Source organism: Macrosteles quadrilineatus, unplaced genomic scaffold (assembly GCF_028750875.1).
Source record: "Macrosteles quadrilineatus isolate MER2022 unplaced genomic scaffold, UCM_ALF_1.0 Scaffold_36__1_contigs__length_1205136, whole genome shotgun sequence".
Classification (NCBI taxonomy): domain Eukaryota; kingdom Metazoa; phylum Arthropoda; class Insecta; order Hemiptera; family Cicadellidae; genus Macrosteles; species Macrosteles quadrilineatus.
Window position 1 is genome coordinate 585,288 of NW_026542629.1, and position 22,934 is coordinate 608,221.

Genomic DNA, 22,934 nt, shown 5'->3' on the forward strand with positions numbered 1-22,934 from the left:
GGTTTATGACTACGCAATGCAGTGTTTGGCTAGGTTTTAGGAGGGTTAAAACAAGCTGTGATTTTAAACTTACAGTTTTTAACCTGTACCACGGTCAATGCCATTGTCATGATTGCGCAATATTCAAGATCCCTCACCTTTATTATGCCGGATAATTTAGGTTCTACCATTGACTATTGGATACAGAAGGTTCTACTGTACAATGAACACTGAACTGTAAAGTATTGTAGCCTATGCTTCTTAAATTGTGTTTTAATTAGGTCAAAACCCGGCCTATATTGACCAACGCTGGTTCTGAACCTCGACTTAGCGAAATTCCTGCAAACCTAACCTCTATATAACGAACGTCATTTTAACGAAATCCTTGATATAACGAATATTCAGTTCGGTCCCTTCAGATTCGTTATACTGAGGTTGGACTGTATCCCAAATTCCAAATTAATACCCATTATCTATATCTATATATAAAGCCAAAAGTACCCATGAACTTTTGAGAAAACTACAAGTCACACCCCCATAAACCATATACTTAAAATTTTCGTCATGACGAGAAACCTTGGGCAAAACTATCCATTGTTTCATCCCCCTGCCACTGATTGGATTACCGATAATACAGGTATTTTAAGCCACTTCTAGTGAAAGTGATATAAAAAGAAACATGGTTTTAATTATAATAAGATTTAACTTTGTTATTAGAATGTTCCAAACAGTACAATCTCTGGTGAAACTTCAACACCATTCCAGAACTCACACAGAGATAATCTTTCACTTGTCAAAATCTTAATTCTGATTGATTATTTGCCACGATTTGAGAATTGAAATGTGTCAACACCTTTAGTAATTAGGGATGGAAGAGACTGGATTTTAAGTTTGAGACGAGATTCTTTTTTCTCACAATAATTCAAGACGAGATTATAGATCTCATAACTATCGGCATTGACTTTGGGAATTAATAATTCGTTTGCGCAGTTTCACAATGTTTAATAAATAGCACTGTTAAAACAACACCGTAAGTACAATAGGTAACTTACAGTACCGGTAGGCTATTTATTACAAACAAAGGTTGATACAAAAAGAGTGTACAAAATAACAAAAGCTTACAGAAACTTATTTAAATAGTTATGAAAACCTTAAATAAGAAAAAAATAAAATAAGACATCTTGTAAAACTGTAACATGTACTGTAACTAAATACTGTATCACAAAAAAAAAAAAAAAAACCGTCTATAAGAGACGAAAGAAAATTGTAGTAGCTTTGTACCATGTTACTTCTGATCTCAGTGATAATGATAGCATATACAGTAAAACCTATTATATCCGGTATAGCCTAGACGGGACCAGGGTCACACCAGATAAACCGATTTTTGAGATGCACACAGTTAAAAACTATCTTGAGAAAGTCTCTGGAATAATCCGCAACACAGATGCGTGTTAATGTTGCGTTTCCTTTATGAAGATCTTCTAATTTTTGTCTATAATCTCGTCTCAGGGTAAAGTCAATTTTGCTTGAACTAACGAGATTTTTTAACCCTGCATCTGGCAATTGGCAATTTCTGGAGCGGCAAGGCATTTTTGGTGATTTTGCAGTCATATTTTGGAAATTCATATAAACTAAACCAATAGAGCAATCCTATTGAACCGTATAGGCCTACTTGAATTGTTCGTAATGAAATTTAAGAATTTGAAAATGGCAACAAAATAAATATTTAAAACCGTATGTATTGACATTACATTAGGTAGAAAAAAATTATTTTTCTAATATTGGATGTGTAAAACTTTGCTGCATGAACTCAAATTCTCTCAAAATTCAAGATATACAAAATGTTATGGAATTTATTTTCCAACATTAAAATGTAAAAGTATTTCAATTACCTTTCTGTTTTATAAATGTATGACCTAAATCGAAAAAATGGAAAATTTTACAATTTTGTGCTCCACATTTCAAACAAAACCAGGGTCGGATTTAGCATTTTTGCGCCCCTAGGCCCAAATAATTTTCCGCCCCCTAGTCTGGTCACATTTCTTCAAACCTTTATTAAAAACTATATAATTCCCATTGGCCTAAGTTAACTGCTTGAATAACACTCCTCTTTGGAATCAGAGCAAGTTTTTTTTAAGAATTGACTTGTTTAGCCTTAACAAAATGCTGTCTTAAACACGTTATTTAGCAATTTTATGCTTTTAATAAATGCTCACGTTTGTGGCCGTGGTGGGACTGAAACAAAAAAACTCAACCACCCGAGCATTCCTGCAAAAAAACATGGCCATTGATTCCAATTCCAGGCCAAAAAACATGAACTCCATACAGTACGTCATACCATAGATTAAACCTGCTCCTTTAGTCGATTTGTCACCATTTTAGCTGAAAACAATTCTTGTTATTTTGAGGAGTATGTTTTATCTATGTTTAAACCTAGTTATCCAAAATAAAACGATCTAATGATTAAAAATAGGTCGTCTCCTGGTTATTTTACTAGAAATTGAAACACATCATAGAACTTACCCTAAAATAATGGAAACAAAATTTCTAAATTACGTCAAAACTAACGTCCAGTGGTACCAACATGAACTACCCATGAAAAACTTTGAATTAACAATGTCATAAGAAGTCGACTTGAGTAATATCTATGGTAATTAATTATATAAGTCTGAAGTATATAATTATATAAGTCTGAGTAATCTATGGTCGTACTACATCTAGATTAAATATGCAGAGTGGTTTCCAAAGCAAAACAGAGCAATATTCCGGCTAACCGTACCGACCTTACTTAGGTCTGAGGAGAAAATGACAGCATTACTGATGTTTTGGAGGGTATTGAATTTTTCTAAAATCCAATGCAAACTGAGATTAATATTTTTTAGTTAATTTTAAAGGTAAATACATGTTGTTTTGATATTCAACAGAACTTATTATATATTTTAACTTGATCCTGCAGATTGTTGTAAACTAATCAAAAGACTTAACTTTTGAGGTGAAGTGATGTCTAGTACGCATGCGCCCCTAATCAATCTGACCAGTAGTACCGAGCCCGAGCCAGCATGCATACCCCTTGGGCGCTCGTCATCGTCAACATCCCTAGAGCCTACTCCCGTATAACCAATGTTCTTTGATATTTACCAATTTTGTAATGAAATTGATGCATGATTCTGAAAATAGATTACATTCCCTAACAATTATTTCATCTTATGAAATTCAGAATCACAATGCCTTGGAGTTTTTTTATCAACTATGACTTTTTATTTTAGAGAGCCTAGCTAGGTATAAGAAAAATTACTCTCGGCTGTGCGCCCTCTGGGACCATGCGCCCAGAGGCCCGGGCCTACCGGGCCTATTGGGAAATCCGGCCCTGAACAAAACCCAAATAAATGTGATCTCAAGAAATGTAGGAAGAATACACTTTTGTAAAGGCAATAACATTGGAGATCAAATGAAGTAAGAGTTGTTCATGGAAAATGATCATTACTGTAAATGATGTCATAAATGATCTTTATGACTTTAATATAAATCTTTATGTTTTTTTTTAGAAATACATTTTGTTATTCCAACATGTATATTATTTTCCAAACACATAACACCCGAATACCAACTATATAAAATGAAAGTAAATTTATTCCCCTTTATTAATCCTACTATAATAATCATACTAATATTATAAATGTGAAAGTTTGTGTGTTTATTTGTTTGTTTGAAGTTCAATCACGCTTTAACTACTGGTCGGATTGGCCTGAAATTTGGTATGATGATAGCTCACATTCCCGATTAACATATAGACATATTCTTATCTCAAAAATCCTTTCGGGCTCCGCCCCAGTGGCTCTTGAGTTTCCAATGTTAACCTTATGAGAATTCATATTTAAAAGGGATTGAAGGAGTTTGTCAGCTGTTTCAATTACACAATTTGTTCTATGATATTCAATATTATTAAAAGTTATAAGGTTCACCAACAGGGTGCAGCACTATTATTTGATTTTTAATTCATGACAACATAGCTAATTTGAACCAAACCGCAACAAAAGGCTGTGATGCACAATAAGAACTGTTAAAGTAGGATTGTTTAAAATTAAGTTTATGTTTTTAATATATAAATAATGTTTTGATATTGTGCGGATATTCGAAAATTTACTTTTTTATTGTTTAGGTGTAGGGGTAGAACATTATTGCTATGGTATATGTGTTATACTATAGCTTCCGTAAATTAAAAGAATCAAATTTTATCAAACCGTGTCCTCTTCCAATGCAAACACAAAGCATGAGTATAACTGCAATAAGCATTTTATACTTATACGCAACCCCTGTACGAAGGACGGGTATTCTGCTAGTATTATAAATGAGAAAGTTTGGATGTATGGATGTATGTTTGTGACAAGTAAACGCAAAAGATACTGGTCAGATCGGGCTGAAATTTGGTGTGATGATAGCTCACATTCCCAATTAACATACAGACACATTTTTATATCAAAAGTCATTTTGGGCTCCGCCCCAGTGGCTCTGGAGTTTCCCATGTTAACCTTATGAGTAGGCCTAATCATATTTAAAAGGAACAAAAGAATTTTGTCAGCTGTTTCAACTACACAAGTTGGTTCTATTATATTAAATAGCATTAAAAAGTTATAAGGTTTATTAACAGGGTGCAGTATTATAATTTTGTTTGTGTCCTCTTCCCGTTGCAAAGCACGGGTACAACAGCTAGTATAATATTAATATATAATATGGTTATAAGGGCAAATACCCTTTTTATTTTAGAACTATTTTTATTTTAGAAAAATTGCCTATCTAAGAGACTACTGTTATTCCTGATGTAACAGAAACTAAAACTTTTGGGTGTTTTCTACAATGTGGATAAAGAAAAATCTTTGTTCTATAAATATGGTAACGTAACGTACATTGGACATTAATTACGTCATACAAATGTATATATATTTTATAAATGCATATTTTATAGTGTTTTAAATCAAAAGCTGCTGTGCAAAATTATTCCATTTTACAATTGTTTTTAACCAATTTTTTTGGAGTTAACCAAAACCTTGACCAAAACGTGACTACAGTCCCGCTTCCAGTTAAAGGGTTAATCTTGCAAATTTCTCAAAAATTCGTGACCCGTCAATCCCTAGTAGTAATCAGTATTGGGAGGAATATTTCAGCCCAGCCCACTGGACCACAACACCTTAACTGAATGTGAAACAGTTGTTTAACAAGAATGAAACTTATTGAAATGAGTAACGAGTTAAGGAAGAACTGTTTTTATTTTAGAAAACTCACCTATCCAAGAGACTACTGTTATTTCTGATGTAGCAGAAACTAAAGCTTTTGGGTGTTTTCTACAGTGTGGATAAAGGAAAATATTTTTTCTATAAATATGGCAATGTAACGTACACTGGACATTAATTACGTCATACAAATGTATACACTTTATAAATAAACCAGGAGATTTTAACATAACATTAGGGCGATTCTAAAAGAAATAAACAACTTTGATGTTCTAATAATGTTATACAAGAAGAATGCATCTTATGTTTTCTGAAAATAGTTCTTGAAATTTTTTCCATGGATCACAAAAGTTTAAAGTGTGGATTTTGGTTTGCACAGAATAATACAATCCATTTTTTAGCATTGTCCAAACTCCCTGATGAGTGAGCTGATCAATATTCTTTACTGTAGAAACAATCCTTTCTCTTTAGCAGCAAAAGGTTTGATAGGAAAAGCTGTACAAACTTGTTGTCTTTCACATAATCCCACAAATATAAATAACGAGGAATTAAATCAGGGCAATGCGGAGGACATTGCAACATTAGCTTGATGATGTGAAGTGCATCGGGAGATTCTCATCTGGATACTTTCTTATAATACGTATAAGATCATTATACTTAAAACCATTGGTTGTAGAATTTTAAACTCACCTCCCTTGCCGACTTCTTTTGAGTAAGTGCAACAGTAACAGCAGTTACCTCAGGCCTCTCAATGGTTTATTATTTGTTCAACAATCTTTAGTGCTGAACTTCTTATGTCATTCTATATAGATTTATCAGGCCTACAATGAGTCCTAAATCAACAGTAGCTGATAAAATTTCTACAAACTCAAGCCCAGAAAAATATTTCATTAAAAGTTTAAGAGCAATTTTTTACAGAAATACTTACTTAACTCTGAAACTCTACAGAATGTTTGCGTTGTTGACAACAATCGGCTGTTTCAAATCAAAATTCAGGTATTTAACTATCCACTGTACCAACTACACTGACATAAACAACATAACTTTTAGTTTATATAGGCTACGTATTAAGTTGTTTACTTCTTTTTTAATCACCCTGCATTTTGAAACAGTAACAAAGCCCAAACTAAGAAAATAATTATATGACCCACTATGAAATGACAAACATTAGTTACTAATTAAGTCTACATCACAGTCTATTGCTCTCTATTGGTAAATCCTTGTATCTGAAAAAGACCATAAATATTATTACTTTTTTATAAATTTTAAGTTGCATGATGGCAAGTGTTTAAAAGTATTATCAGAGGAATATAAAGTATAAATACATTCAAATTATTACTATGCATGTTGTTTCATTATATTCCCTTGTTCCTTTTTTGCTAATTCATGTTATATGTGAGTCATCAAACCTAAAAAGGAAGCCCTATAAATATAATAAGAGACGGGACACGATCAATTTGCAGGCCATAACCCAAAACGCAGTAGTAGCCTAGCAGCCGACAAAGTCAACTACGAGCTTACAACTGCATTACATAGTACTTAGGAAGAAGTGTCTCATTTGTCATAATCCCGTCTGTTATAATTCTCTTTACATAGAATAACAGAGTATTTAGTTCAGATATAACTTTTTTTGAAAATAATATTAATATTATTGTAGCTTAAGTTGCTTCTTAATTAAACATGCTCAGTTCCTAGAAATTCTGAACCTAATTTTAATAGGTACCACTTAATGATAGCTATTACTGATCTTGGTAATAAAATAGGTAGAGAAAAAACCAATTTTCTCCTCTATAAAATCAAAATCGGATAATTTTTACTCAAGTTATTGTACACACATACACATAATATACAGGGTGTTTGGTACTCAGTGTGAAAAAAATTTTTTGGTGTAAGTACAAAGTAAATGCAGTATGATGATGCATATAAAATGTCCCAAGTCTAAAAATTAGCTTCCCAAAGAATTATTTTATGTTTTTAAAAAATGACTATGTTTTTAAACTTAATACAGCTATTTCTCAATTACCTGTAAATGGATTTGAGTAGACAATGTCATTTTCGTGTTCTACATTAAATTTTGAATAAGAATAATACAAAATGACAGAGGATCAGTTGTAAAAACTCCATCGTAAATAGATTCAAAGATAAAAATTAAGATGTTTGGTAAAAATTCAAAAAAACATTGGTCAATTGCATTTGTTCACACCCTGTATACAAGAAAGTGTCGGAATATGTTAAAAACTGCGCCATTTTATAAGCTTTCCAACCATATGCTACACCATTGAGCTTTCTGTCTGCTTATGTACGCTTTTGTGGTTTGAAGACTACAAAGCATGGCGTCTTTATCATTTAAAACATAGAAAGTCAGCATGTATTAAGCTAAAGTTGTATTTTTGTTTCAGCTTGAACAGTAAAAACAGTAAAAAAGTTCCCTGTTTTCTGGCATTCAAACCACTAAAATAAACAAAAAAATATCTAAACCTCAATAGTGTAGCATATGGTTGGAAAGCTTATAAAATGGCGCAGTTTTTAACATATTCCGACACTTTCCTGTATACAGGGTGTGAACAAATGCAATTGACCAATGTTTTTTGCATTTTTATCAGACATCTTAATTTTTATCTTTGAATCTATTTACGATGGAGTTTTTACAACTGATTCTCTGTCATTTTGTATTATTCTTATTCAAAATTTAATGTAGAACACGAAAATGACATTGTCTACTCAAATCCATTTACAGGTAATTGAGAAATAGCTGTATTAAGTTTAAAAACATAGTTATTTTTGAAAAACATAAAATAATTCTTTGGGAAGCTAATTTTTAGACTTGGGACATTTTATATGCATCATCATACTGCATTTACTTTGTACTTACACCAAAAAATTTTTTTCACTCTGAGTACCAAACACCCTGTATATATATATATATATATATATATATATATATATATATATATACAGGGTGTTTGTGAACTCTTTCGAAAAAATTCACAGGATTATTCCTTGGGTGAATATTTTACATTATAAACATGGGTCGCCGGAGCCTCGTTTTCCGTCTGTCTGTCTGTATGTGTTTTTTATAAATAACCTTATAACTCGAGTTTGAATCACGGTACAAACTTTAAATTTGACACACTTGTGTATTTTGACGTGTTACACAAACAAGCAAAATTTCATCTCGTTGACTATAGCCGTTTCAAAATGGCGGCCATCTAAAATCTTTGACCTCAAATTACATGAAAACCACTAGAGTTACAAAAAAAACACAAGAATAACAAAATTTAGGATACTTTATGCCAAATCAAATGACACCTAGATCTTAAAGATCGGAGAACAAACAGCTGAGTTATACATTTTTTAAATAATTAATAATTTCTTTACTGGCTTTTAATTGGTATTGTTTATTCTTAAAAATCATCTGATCCTTTCTAAATTGTCACAACAATGTAAGACAGCTGGTTGGAAAGATGATTTTGAGATGATGATCACATGATTATTTTGAGTCATTAATTTTTTATTAATTAATAATTTCTTTACTGGATTTTAATTGTTATTGTCTATTCTTTAAAATCAACTGTTCCTTTCTAAATTGTTACAACAATGTAAGACAGCTGGTTTGCTCTAACAACAACATTTAGTTTTTTTACTAGATGGTAAATGTATTAATTGTCCTATTTTTACCTTAACTATTGAGATCTGTTTAAGGTTACGTAATGTACTCTGTATCAGATGATTTTTAAGAATAAACAATACCAATTAAAAGCCAGTAAAGAAATTATTAATTATTTTAAAAATGTATAACTCAGCTGTTTGTTGTCCGATCTTTAAGATCTAGGTGTCATTTGATTTGGCATAAAATTTCCTAAATTTTGTTATTCTTGTGTTTTTTTTGTAACTCTAGTGGTTTTCATGTAATTTGAGGTCAAAGATTTTAGATGGCCGCCATTTTGAAACGGCTATAGTCAACGAAATGAAATTTTGCATGTTTGTGTATAACGTTAAAATACACAAGTGTGTCAAATTTAAAGTTTGTACCTCGATTCAAACTCGAGTTATAAAGTTATTTATAAAAATCACATACAGACAGACAGACGGAAAACGAGGCTCCGGCGACCCATGTTTATAATGTAAAATATTCATGTATTAACCCAAGGAATAATCCTGTGAATTTTTTCGAGAGAGTTCCCGGAACTCTCTACCAATATTTTAGGGCATTGCTCTTGGGTAAGAAACATAACTAAATATCATATTTAAATTGTCCGGAAGTGCTTAGTTACTCACACAGCCGCCATTTTGTTTTATCAGTTATTAATTTTTTTCTAGAGAATGGTTAAACATACGAAATGGAAACTTTGCACAAACATTTATGACAACTAGACAAAGCTACCAAAAAATTATCACGATTTTTCAAATTCATAAAACAAAATGGCGGTCATTTAAAATTTTTGTAAAATCAATGGTTTTTGAGTTATTTAAGAAAGAAAATTTTATATGGCCGCCATTTTGTTTTATGAATTTGAAAAATCTTCGTAATTTTTTTGTAGCGTTGTCTAGTTGTCATAAATGTTTGTGCAAAGTTTCCATTTCGTATGTTTAACCATTCTTTAGAAAAAAATTAATAACAGAAAAAAACTAAATGGCGGCTGTGTGAGTAACTAAGGACTTCCGGACAATTTAAATATGATATTTAGGTACGTTTCTTACCCACGATCAACGCTCTAAAATATTGGTAGAGAGTTCCGGGACACCCTGTATATACAGGGTGTCCCGTAACTCTCTGGACACTTGTATATAGCGTTATTCCTTAGGTCAAGACAAACACATTTCACCATAGGAACATGGGTCTGTGGTGTCTAGTTTACCGACTGTCGGTATTTATGTGTTTTTTACAAAAAAACGATTAACTCCTAAACGGTTTGAGATACAGCTTTGATATTTTGCAAAAATGTTAATCTTATTAAGACCTATTATCGTTAGAAATTATACTAAAAAATCATTAACCGTTTCAAAATGGCGGCCATTTAAAATATTTGATGCCAAATTTCACAAAAACCGTTAACTTTACAAAAGAATTGCAAGAGACAAAAAAGTTTGTAAATTTTATGTAGTTTTCAATGATACCTGATTTGTTAAGATTGGATAAATAATAACAGAGAAATGTCTTCTTTTCTAAACGCATGACCACTTTTCTCCATTTAAACAATGCTAAACAACGTAAAAGGAGTATTAGCATTGTTTAAATGGAGAAAAGTAATCATACATTTAGAAAACAACACGTTTCTCTGTTATTATTTATCCAATCTTAACAAATCAGGTATCATTGAAAACTACATAAAATTTACAAACTTTTTTGTCTCTTGCAATTTTTTTGTAAAGTTAACGGTTTTTGTGAAATTTGGCTTCAAATATTTTAAATGGCCGCCATTTTGAAACGGTTAATAATTTTTTAGTATAATTTCTAACGATAATAGGTCTTAAAAAGATTAACATTTTTGCAAAATATCAAAGCTGTATCTCAAACCGTTTAGGAGTTAATTGTTTTTTTGTAAAAAACACATAAATACCGACAGTCGGTAAACTAGACACCACAGACCCATGTTCCTATGGTGAAATGTGTTTGTCTTGACCTAAGGAATAACGCTATATACAAGTGTCCAGAGAGTTACGGGACACCCTGTATATATATATATTATGAATTTGAGAGATGGTGTTTTTGGCAACTAAATTTTACACATCAAAACAAATAAACGTTATCAGCATTCTGACACATACTTTCTCCCATAAGTTTGTCAACGACCTTTATCATGTGTAAGCGGTGAGAGTAAATATACAGAAATGGGATTTGTACAATTTTGTTCAGAATTTAAAGGACTATAACATACTAAATATTTTTATCAAAATTGTTCTGGCCATTTTTGGAAAAATCCAATTTTTCCGTTATTTTATGGGGTTTTTATGAGAAAATAACATAATTTACAATAACTTTTAACCCGTATTTTTTAAAGAAATGGGATTTGTACCATTTTGTTCAGAATATAAAAGACTATAACATACAAAATTTTATCAAAACCTACATACCAAATTTCATCGAAATCGGACCACAAGTGTAGTCCCTAGCTCTGTACACATCCAGACACACAGACATCACTTCGAAAACCACTTTTATGGGTCCAGGGGGACGCAAAACGAATATATCCACTCAAAACTCAAACTCAAAAATTTAGTTTTGACAAAAACAATACTTTCTCCATATACTATGGTATAGGGCGAGAAAGTAAAAAGTAAATTTGGCCCTGGGTTTAGGTCCTACCATGAGATCTACAGTGAGCTTATTTGCCTACATGGGAAATTTGCTAAAAAAAAACCTTCTTTGTAGCAGAAAACCTAAATACGTATTAAAACTAATATAGGAAATAATTCTTCCAATCTTAAGGAAGTATTAAAGAGATAATCCAGGTAATGGAAATTCACTTTGTATGCAGGTTTTCTGCGGTGGGGGTGAGTGAAAATTTAAAAACGTACGTTTTCATGTCCCTGGCCTTTTACTTCGTAGATACTGGATTTTTAGTTTATTATTATGTGTTTTAATATTTTTTGGGACGGGGGCAACATGTTACATACATTTATTTGGTTTTAAATAGGTTCTAGGTATTTTTTTCGTATTTTTAAAGTCTCGAAATTCACGACCATGACGTGTCCCTAGGGTACATTTTCCAACTTTCACACTGTATTTAGACTAATTATTCATGCCGAAATATATAAAGCCATATTTTTATGTCATCAATGGTTATTAAACTTACAAAAAAGGAGCATATTATAATTTTATTGTCATTACAAACTGACTACCATGACAAAATAAGTCTGTCCCTCAATTTGGCGTCACGACCATTTGGGAAAAATTTTCAACTTTGGAGCACGACAGTGGCAAGCCTGGCGTCGATGGAGTCAGTTGGTTTTAGAGACTAGTTCGGGATGTACGTCAGGATTGTAGTGCCGGTCGTTTCGAGTTGAAAGGAGGAATTACAAGATTAATAAAGGAAAGATTGTGTTTTTTGTAATTTTGGTGTGTCCATGACCGTACGTAGTCATTCGATGAAGTAGACATGGTGTTAATTTTTGTTTATAAGATATTTCAATTGCTAGATTAACGTAGAAGTCCACTTTGTATCCTCGAACATGAGGTGCAGGGCTACCCCCAGAACAGAGCCAAATAACACGTATTTTCACGACCAAAGTTTCACGACCATCGCGGGTTTTTTCACGACCAATCCAGCATTATGGATTATAGCGTGTTTGGTCGTGACAATAACTTTAATATAATTGTAAATTGAACAGTTTAGTTCAATTGAAACACATATTTTTATTATAACTAACAGGATAATTGAAGGATTGTTTAGAAAGATTTAGATTATTCCAGACAATTCACGACCGTACTTCTTGTCCCTGACCATCACGTTTATGATTTCTATCATAAAAATTTCAAAAATTAAAATATCGTCATATTTCAATGTTTTATACACAAAAGAAGCACACCTCTATACAAACATAACGATTTTTCGGGTCTCAGGTAAGTTCTTCGGAGTTATACAAACTTAAAAAGATTTTATTGGCTTTTTTTAAATTTTTTGAGTTTTTTTATTTTTTTCTAGAAAGACCAAATATACCAAAAGCTCAGTGACCTTTTTATTGTATAATGGTCATAAAAGTAAATTAGTTTATAGCAAAACATAGTTATAAAAATAATATTAACTATTTTTAATATTCATTTAAACATCCGTTATGGTCGTGACAGGATTTTGTGTTTTTTCAACTAAAGATGCTCTTTTAAAAAGAAACTACCAAAGATATTGCGTTACCATGGACTTTTTATGAAACTTCAAATGTAAATGAAATAAAAAAAATAATAAAAGTTTTGAAAAAAGGGGAAAAGAATTTGCAAAGTGCTTTTCCTGAAAACGTACGTTTTTAAATTTTCACTCGGGTATTATTTAGTTTTCCATTAGAAATAGCTATTTGTGTATTAAGAGAGAAAAATAGTCATTGTCGCTCATACTGAAGATGACCCCACGAAGCTTTAGCTGAGTGTGGCCATACATTTTGAATATGGCAATGACGGTTTGTGTTGTGCTCATAATTCACCAAAAATTTTCCTATCCCCATGTTTAACTCATCATAACACACTGATTAACTTTTTAGTTGTATATAAAATGCCATTTAGGTTATGTTTTTATTTGCTTATCGGATTTTAGGGTTTTATAGAAAGGCCAATAGTAAAATAAGCAGATTTAGCAAGCGAGAATGAACAAAGTGGAATTGAGCTATTTTGCGTACTGTTTACAGGTGTGACAATGTGATCATCATTTTGTATGCAGTGATAAGAAAAAGAACTATTTATAAATCATTTATTCATTTCCACTAGTTGGACAAATAATGTACGATAAACCGCAAACACATTTAACATTTCTAAACTTGCGTCTTAATCTGAGGCTACTAATTTATTATATTGAACAAAATTGAACTGAAATATGTTAAAGAAATATTATGGAGAGAGTTATAAAAATGTTAGCTTACTTAAGTAGGAGTCATTGAACATTTTTCATAGAAGAGCATGTATGCATTTGCCTCCATAGCTCCTGCTAATGTAGCTGAAGTCACTGATTCATCTGATGTTAAGTACCACCTGCAAGTTATAACTAGCATTAGTATCATACAATCTAATCATCCAATGTTTACTTCCTTAAATCATCATTTTCCCCCTAGAAAGTGTCTCTAAAAATTGAATATCAGCTACCTACTTAACATTAATAAACTACGCATATACTCCATTCCTCATTCACCGTGCATACGGAGCCCCCATAAGCCATGTATTTCAAATGGGTGTATCAGCAACACAAACCATCCTAAAAGCACTAAAACCTACAAAAGGTTTTTAGAATTTTTACTTTGCTCTAGGTTTTTTACTACTATTATTGACTATACACAGATCCTGTGTATAGTCAATGCTACTACCTATAGGCTATATTAATTTTAAGAATAAGTAGAAATCTAAATCATTATGTTAAAATACCAATCTATAAAAAGCATAAATTCACATAGAAAAGTAAAGTTTAATTTAGCGCTTTCACGAGGGTTGCGAGGAAAGTTTACACAACATACATGATTATTCCAGTAATGGTAAAGTGTAATCCCAGTCCAAAGTTTTACTGTTCTATAAAAACAAGTTGATTATTAGCAAGCCCATGCGTATTGTACTGCTTGAGGAAGGTGGAATTGAGTATGGATTTGAGCGTGGTGGGTATTTATATTTCTGTGTAGGTTAGTCCTAGCAAAGGTATGTGGTTATCAGTAGAAAATCAGTATTAGGATTAGTAATCAATTTTGTAATATGTACCTATCACAATGCATCATGGCTATAAACCTGTGAATGGGGATGCATCATAATGGTGAACTCAAAATCTACCAAAATCATGGAGGTAATTATCATTTTTGCCCGCAATAGTTGAAAAATCGAGAACATCTCCCACCATTGAGGCAAAATCATGAATGTCTACCAGTCTACCCCAGTCATGGACACCCTTATCGTCTCCTGAGTTCGCGAAACCATCATGGACATCTCCCACGATTGCGGAGACGTCATAACCATCACTCACGACGCCAACAAACCCAGTCCCAAGCCAAATTTAATCCCAAATTAAATGTAGAATTGAAAATATATTTTCTGTTCAAGTTTCCCAGAAGTTCAAGATCCATCCATCCCTAACTGTACCTGTGCTCAGTTGTGGTAAACTGGGGTAAATCAATAAAACAATATCATAAACAGACACATTTAATCATTTTGGATAAATATATTTATTACAAACCATAAAAATGTGATCGCTTGGATAGTAAAATAATAACAAACAACTTTTTAATGTAAAAGTATGCAACTAAACAAAAGTGGGATAAACATTTATGACCTTACTTAGGTTAAAGTGCTACGTAAAGCAATTTTACCTAACCCGCCATGTTAAACTTCCCTATCCCAAGCGTGATGTATACAACTTCCTTACTTCTCGAGTGATGTAAAGTATCAAAAACTCACTCGGTGATGTAATGAAACCCATTTAAATAACATTGAGTGCTTAACTTAAAAAATAAACCTCTATGGAGCCAACGACATTCAACGCTAGAAATCAGCTGTGCTCTTGAATTTTATTGTTATGTTTTGAAGAATTTTCCTAACCTAGCTTTTGTTTGTAAATTAACGTTACTGTTAGAAGATGAGTGAAATGGATAATGATTAATATTGTTCGTAACCTCCTGTATATTGTCGGGTCAGGTAAAATCTTGTACGTTACACGTTACGCAAGAGCGTGTTTACATCACTTAGGTAAATTATGCAACTCGCTTCCGCTCGTTGCACAACCTTCACCTGCGTGATGTAAAAACGCTCTTACTACACTTGTAAGGTAAATAGCTATTTCTCCCCTCTAGTCATTGATCCCGGTTTTTTACGCTCACTGATGACAGCATATAAAAAATTTGGTCTTTTAAAATCTTATTATTTTTTTTAATGGATTTCTTTTACTTTTCATCTTGTAACCCAAGGTCTTCATTTCACAGCAGTATATTTGTGACACCGATGTTTCGCTTTTGCACTTTTACCTCCAAAGAAATTTAGGTTCTGTGTGCTCTTTCATAGGGGTTAAGCATACGGTAATAGTTTTATGCTAATTATAACTGCCAAACATAATTAATTTACTTTGAATATTGTTATAATTATTTATGTTCAAATCTCTGTAATTTTTCTGCTTCTGTAATTTTTTTTTTCAAAAATTTAAGTCAAGTGCTGAGTTTTAATTTTGATCTACCAAATATGTGGTTTTTTTTTCTTTTTACAGCAACATTCAAAGTTCCCTGCAGTACTGATCCACAAATAAATTTGTCAGTTCCAAAAATAATCTTTTCCTAAAATTACAATTTATATTCTTCCAATAGTTATATTTTAATACTTTTTTTTAGTTAGGACATCTACAATCAGACCATGATATAGGATGTAAAATAGGACATCTGGAGATTCATGCTCTCTTCGAGAGTAGGCCTAATTATTAGTGTACTCCAAAGTAGTGTTTGCTCAAACTATAGGTCAAATTTAAACATCAAATTTAAAATGTTATCAAAAGCAATTATAAACCCTTTGTGACAAATTAATTACAATGATATTTCTTTAGGAAGGATCATGAAAAAAATATGATTATTTATAGGAAGGACTGTTATTTGTTGAATTGGTAGGCCTACTAAGCTAAATCTTTCTTGAAGTTGAATTAAAACTTCACACTCCCTAAAAATTCTCCGAATAGATATATCATTCTTATGGATCAGTTGAAGAAATTATAAGGTAAGCTTAGCTTTGTACAATTTAAGTAAAAACGGTATTTTGTTTCCTATCAGAGCACTGGGAGACTGAGCTTTGCTTGGATGGAATGAAATGCATTTATTAGATAAATTAATTAGCTAAGTTAAAAATATTTATTTTGTAATAAATGGGAAAAAATTGTAGATGATTCAAATAAAACGTCCCTTTTTAAATGCACTGCACCTTTATAAATACATTGCAATTCACATAATTTTTGTTTTACATTTACATTTCATCTTCCAAATAAATCGGGTTGTCGTATAACAGGATTGAGAAACATTTGATGATATTTTATAACTTCTTTCCATACTACATTGCGGGTTTGAGAAGGATTTGTTGGGGGTATGACAAAAAGGTTATTGACGATAGCATGGGCACTTTCAAGGGCTGTTGGACAGAAACTTAGTTTTTCCAACCTTATGTCCAACACCAACTGATTTCTCATGACCAAATGCCCCCAAATCAAACAAAAAAAAATCAAAAATCCTCAGACGAAACAAAAGGTTTGCCCGTACACGTCCTTATTTTAGAGTATAGGATTTTTGTTAATTAATTAACATTTGAACCATTTAAACTGAAAACAGCTGTAAACATAAAAATACCACCGCTGCAGCAAACCTACAGACTAAGCAAATTTTCATTTGCCTGATTGGAATTACTCCCTAATTAAATAGCATTAGTTGACGGAGTAGTTAGATTTGCTGCAACAGGGAGGGCAAGAAAATGTTTTTGTAAAATTTTAGTAATAGCCTATGTAGTGGTATGAAATAAATGCATTTTCTAAATTTGATCCAAATATGTTCATAAACAAGCAAACTACAACAGGTGGAATAGGGTAAAGCCCTGTTGTCTGAATTGTGCCATTTTAGATTTATACCTTCCTATAGTTGGTTACTACGGCTGTGCTAAATTTCGTGCTGATCAATTCAGCCATTCAAGAGGAGTATTTGTACAAAAGCAGTGAGTGTTCACTCCGCTAAACTCGCTCACTCCGCTCAACAAGTCCTTTGTCTACTTTTTCCAACTTGTTATTTTGTTTGTTCAACCAACATAGTAACTTAGCATACAATAAAGCCAATGTTATATTTTTAAAAGAGTTGTGTAGCAAAATAAAAATTTACCTTCATTTTGTTTGAGTTAAGCCACCGAACCACTGATCAATATGTGTACTGGTATGGAACCTGGACCTTGGGTTAGGTTAGGTTAGGTTAGTGTGTAAAGTGTGATGGAAATTAGTCTTAAAATCATATATCATGTATGTATCTGTTCTTTAGGTGGAAATCAGACTCTTTCCAGAACATGTGTCCGCAGTTGTCCGGCAGTGAAATATTTGACCTGTCAAACACTTGTCAGGTAGCATTAATCCCTAGTGTCCGCAATTGTCCGCTTTTAAGACGTGCCCCAATTGTCCGTGTCCGCAATTGTCCGGTATTCATATTGACACAGGTTCTGAAACTCGACTTAGCGAAATTCCTGCAAACCTAACATCAATACAACAAACCTCTTTTTAACAAAATCCTTGATATAACTAATATTCAGTTCGATCCCTTCAGATTCGTTATACCGAGGTTGGAATGTATATGGTTTATTTCAAAATGTCTGCTACTTTCTGGATAGCCCTCGTATTATGAATTTGAATGGATGGTGCTTTATGGCGTCTGGGGACATCAAAATAAAAAAGTAAATCGGTTCCGGGTCCAGTTATTACTATGAGACCTATGGTAATAAAGCTATTAGCATTCTCTACATGGGAAATTTGCTAAAATGGTAGTAAATATTTATATTTTAACTAATTTATTTAATATTTATAACAGACGTTTCCATAAACTACAATTTTGATATAATCAGCTGTTTCAAATATTAGTGGGGATTTCAAAGAATAATTCATCCCTTCAATGTAAACGTAAAGAAACATTTTCTTCATAAAGATAACAAGACTACTAAGAAGGCCACTGGGGCAAAGCCCTGATGGAGTTTCAAACATTTCTCATTTGTTGGCAAATCTACATGTTACGGCCTATCCAACGACAAATTGGACATGGTTATCGGTTGTGTGACGGCTTCAAAACCATAATTAAAAAATTCATGTTGGCCTATTAAATCTATAGGTTGGAATGGTTAGATAGATAATCTCTAAACTTTCCACAATTGATAAATGACAAGGAAACTGAGGAAACCAATCATCACTAATAATGACATATGAATGATGAACCATGCGCGAGGCAGCTAGTACCTGTCAGACCTGTGTCGAGTGCTGGACTGTAGAGGCCCTCGGCGATACGTCACAAAGTGTCCGTTGTGCACAGAACCTCGATGAACCACAACAGCCTTCACCCTGTATATGTGGTTGTACGATCTACAACACCAGAAAATATAGGTGCTTAAAAGAAAATCTAGTTTTCTACAGTATCATTACTTAACTTTAATCAACATACATACGTATCCTCTCTCGTTCCGGCTATCTCCGGGTCTGGGTGTTCACTAGGCCTATCCATCTTCTTCTGTCCTTCCACAATTCCTCTTCCTCCACAAAATGCCACTGCACTCCTCTTGCTTCCACATCTCATCTCACATTATAAATCCACTTCTACGTCTTCCTCATGGTCACTCTTCACTCTTTATTGGGGATTCTATTATTAACCATTCTTCTTAAGTGGCCGAACCATCTCAATCTCTATTTTTCAACTCGTTATTTCAAACATTCTTCAAAAAAAATTGTAATTAGTGGCTTTCAGGCACCGATCTTGTCCAAATCTATGAATCACTATAGTCAAGTGAATAAAAAAAGTTGTGAAAAATTAAATTTAACGAAGTACTGTGCAATATTGCCAGTGCTAAGTGAACTGTATGGGCTGGGCAGTGGCGATAAATATATTTTCATATTGATCAGCCTGTTCGTAAAGAAAAGTCCCCATATCTCGATCTACTTCATCCCCCATCTCTTTATATTACCAAACCCACTATACACAGTGTGACATGTTTGTGACTATACTAAGCATGCTTATACTTAATATACAGCTGATCGAACTGATCATAGCAGACTGAGAGCGAGGGTTGAGCAAAAGGCGCTGGCGTCACATGTTGGCAGTGCAGGCATTACACATCTAATTAACGTATATTCTATGTTGTGAATAACTGAACCTTTTTAGAAAATAAGGCTTTAATAAACTTAAATTCTTACATAGCTGGAAAGGTAAACAAATCTCTAATACAAACAAGTAAATAAATACTTCAGCTGATTACTAGAGACAGGAATTCATAACATTCTCCCCCTCAAAATTTAAACAATGTAATCAGCGAGGTAACTTGGTGGTTTTCTTGATCTTTTCGGCCTTTCTATAGGTTGGTTTTCTTCAGAGTCTTGTTCAGGAATGAAGTTTGGTTGATTATCATCATTTGGATAATCATCATGGTCTTGAATATCAAATGGAGTGACATTCTGTTCTGGGTTCACATTTGGTTCTGGATTGATGTTCGGCTCTGGAATGACATGTGGTTGTGATTCATCTGTCACCAGTTGAGGATTATCTTTTAGCGTTGGAAGGCCTTGGTTTTCTAGTAGACTTACATCCCCCCTTGGAGATAGGTGCTTGAGGGATACAGTTGACTTTCTTCCATCATTGTGTTTAACCAAGGCATAATGAGGATTAGCATCCAACAGCTCGACTTCCTCAACTAAAGGATCAAATTTTGATGGTCGAACATTTCTTTTTAAGAATATCGGTCCTGGTTTCATGAGCCAAGCTGGTAGTGAGGTGCCATTGAGGGATCGCCGAGGATGAATGAAAAACCTTTCATGTGGTGTACTGTTAGTCGAAGTGCACAAAAGAGATCTTATGGAGTGCAATGCATCATTGAGTACAACTTCCCATTGTTCTACCTTTAGTGACCTGGACTTCAGAGCTAACAAGATTGCTTTCCACAATGTTCCATTTAACTTTTCAACTTGGCCATTTCCTGCTGGATTATATGGAGTTGTTTGACTGGTGGCTATTCCTCTTTCATGAAGGTAGTCTCTGAGTTCTTTTGAAAGAAAAGATGTCCCTCTGTCTGAATGAATGTAGTTTGGCATTCCAAATATTGAAAATAGATTTTCTAAACAGCGAACTACTGTGTTTGAGGACATATCACTGCATGGATATGCAAAAGGGAAGCGTGAATATTCATCGATTATTGTCAATAGATATCGATTTCGTGTGCAAGATGGCAAAGGACCCTTAAAATCTACATTAAGTCGCTCAAAAGGTTTTGTGGCCTTGATAAGGTGAGCATTTGTAGTTTTATAGAAACGAGGTTTAATCTCTGCACACATTGGGCATTTGTTTGTCATTGTTTTAACATCCTCAACCGAGTAAGGAAGGTTTTTACTTTTTACCCAGTGGTACATCCTAGTGATTCCAGGGTGGCAAAGTGACTGGTGAAGTGCAAAAAGCTTGTCATCACAATTTATGTTTGTGACAGCTCCACAAACGCGTGAAAATGCATCTGCGGTAACGTTTTCTTTACCTGGTCTGTACTGTATGTCAAAAGAATAAGGTGACAACTCAAGACGCCATCTAGTGATTTTCTCATTCTTTATTTTACTAGTATGCCGACTGTTGAACACAAACGACAAAGCCTGTTGATCGGTGATTAATAGAAAATGTCGCCCAATGAGGAAATGTCTCCACTTCTTTAGAGATTCGACTATGGCTAGGGCTTCCTTCTCAATAGACGAATGACGTTTTTCACAATCTGTCAATGTTTTTGAAAAGAAAGCGACAGGTCTACCCTTTTGACTTAACGTGGCAGCGATAGCGAAGTCTGATGCATCTGTTTCCACAACTAATGGAGAATTATCATCAATCACGGTGAGTATTGATTTTCCTATGTCTTGTTTAATTTCCTGAAAAGCCAAAGCTGGCAAAGATGAGGACAATATAGGAAAAGATTTGCAATCAATCAGAGGCCGAATCTTGTTTGAGAACTTAGGAACCCACTTTGAGTAGTGAGAAAATATTCCTAATGCACGTTTTAATTGAGATGCATTAACTGGCAATGGTAAATCTAACAAGGGTTTCAGACGATCTGGATCTGCTTGCATAGACTGGTAGCGAATTTGATATCCTAAGATTGATATTATGTCTTGAGAAAATTTGCTCTTCTCATTGTTTAGAGTAATATTATATTTCTTAGCTACCTTTAAGAATTTATTCAGCCTTTCATCATGTTCTGACTGAGTTTTTCCGGCTACGGTTATGTCATCAATGAAAGCCCACACCCCTTCTAGTTTTTCAGTGGAAATAATCTTATCAATCGTGCGCTGAAAAGCAGACACACCATTTGTTACACCAAATGGAACCCTACAGAACTGATAAAGTTTTCCTGCTGCCTCAAATGCTGTGAAGCATTTTTCATGTTCCGATATTGGTATTTGATGGTAAGCCTCCTTTAAATCTATAGTACTGAATACTTTATTTTCTGCTATTTTACTTGCTATGTTTTCAATATTAGGCAAGGGGTAGGCATCTAATAGGGTAAACTTATTTATAGTTTGACTATAATCTATTACTAATCGCTTTTTATGAGTTGAGCTTTTGGTAACAAGCACTTGTGCACGCCAGGGAGATGAACTTTCTTCAATTACACCACTTTGAAGGAGTTTTTGCACTTCAGTGTTGATGAACTTTTCATCATCATTAGAATACCTACGAGACTTAGTTGCAATGGGCTTACAGTCAGGTGATAGATTATGAAAAAGGCGTGGTGGTTCTACAGAAGCACAGGCAACATTACAAATGGACAGAGGTAACTTATCTCCTCCAAAATCTAGGTTCACTGAAGAATGCAGTTTCATTAAATCATGACCAACCAATATGTCAGTGCACAGATTGTCAATAACAAACAGTTGTACTCTCTCATAGTTATGGTCAGAGAACTCTAAGTTCACAGAAACATAACCTTTGATAGGTGACTTAAGGTTAGTGGAAGCCATAGATACCTGTTTCCGTTCTGGAATTACATGAAAACCATTTTCAATTACCACAGCTCGGTTTATAAAACTATCGGTACTTCCAGTATCAACCAAAACTTCAACAGGAATTTTATTCGCATAACCCCGCACAACTGCTTTTGACAGTCCATTGGAGGCAGCTGCACATGAAAGTGTGGTTACTACCAAAGAAGAGGCATTAAAGGTCTTACCTTGAGCTTTCATCAACCTGCATACCTTCACAAAATGTCCCCTTTTCTTACAACCAGAGCAAGTAGCATCTTTGGCAGGACAGTCGTTTCGAGTAAAATGACGCCGGCCACCGCAGTAGAAACACTTCTGTTTAAAGTTTTTCGCTACAGCT

General features: G+C 33.5%; 1 protein-coding gene across 4 annotated transcripts in view; it reads right to left on the reverse strand.

Annotated features, from left to right (window-relative positions):
* Positions 1-584: 584 nt before the first annotated feature.
* LOC129005824 (ubiquitin carboxyl-terminal hydrolase 30 homolog) overlaps positions 585-22,934 on the reverse strand; it is a 62,411-nt gene continuing 40,061 nt past the window's right edge. For 2 of the 4 annotated variants that reach the window (XM_054434836.1, XM_054434833.1), the window contains exons 9-11: positions 18,833-18,955; positions 13,776-13,884; positions 585-6,433 (exon numbers count right to left, since the gene is read on the reverse strand). In XM_054434836.1, the coding sequence (XP_054290811.1) occupies positions 13,776-13,884; positions 18,833-18,955 (232 nt within the window). In that variant the 3' untranslated portion in view covers positions 585-6,433. Of the gene's footprint in view, positions 6,434-13,646; positions 13,885-18,832; positions 18,956-22,934 lie in introns of those variants that run through there. The other 2 variants (XM_054434835.1, XM_054434834.1) reach the window with 2 other exon arrangements.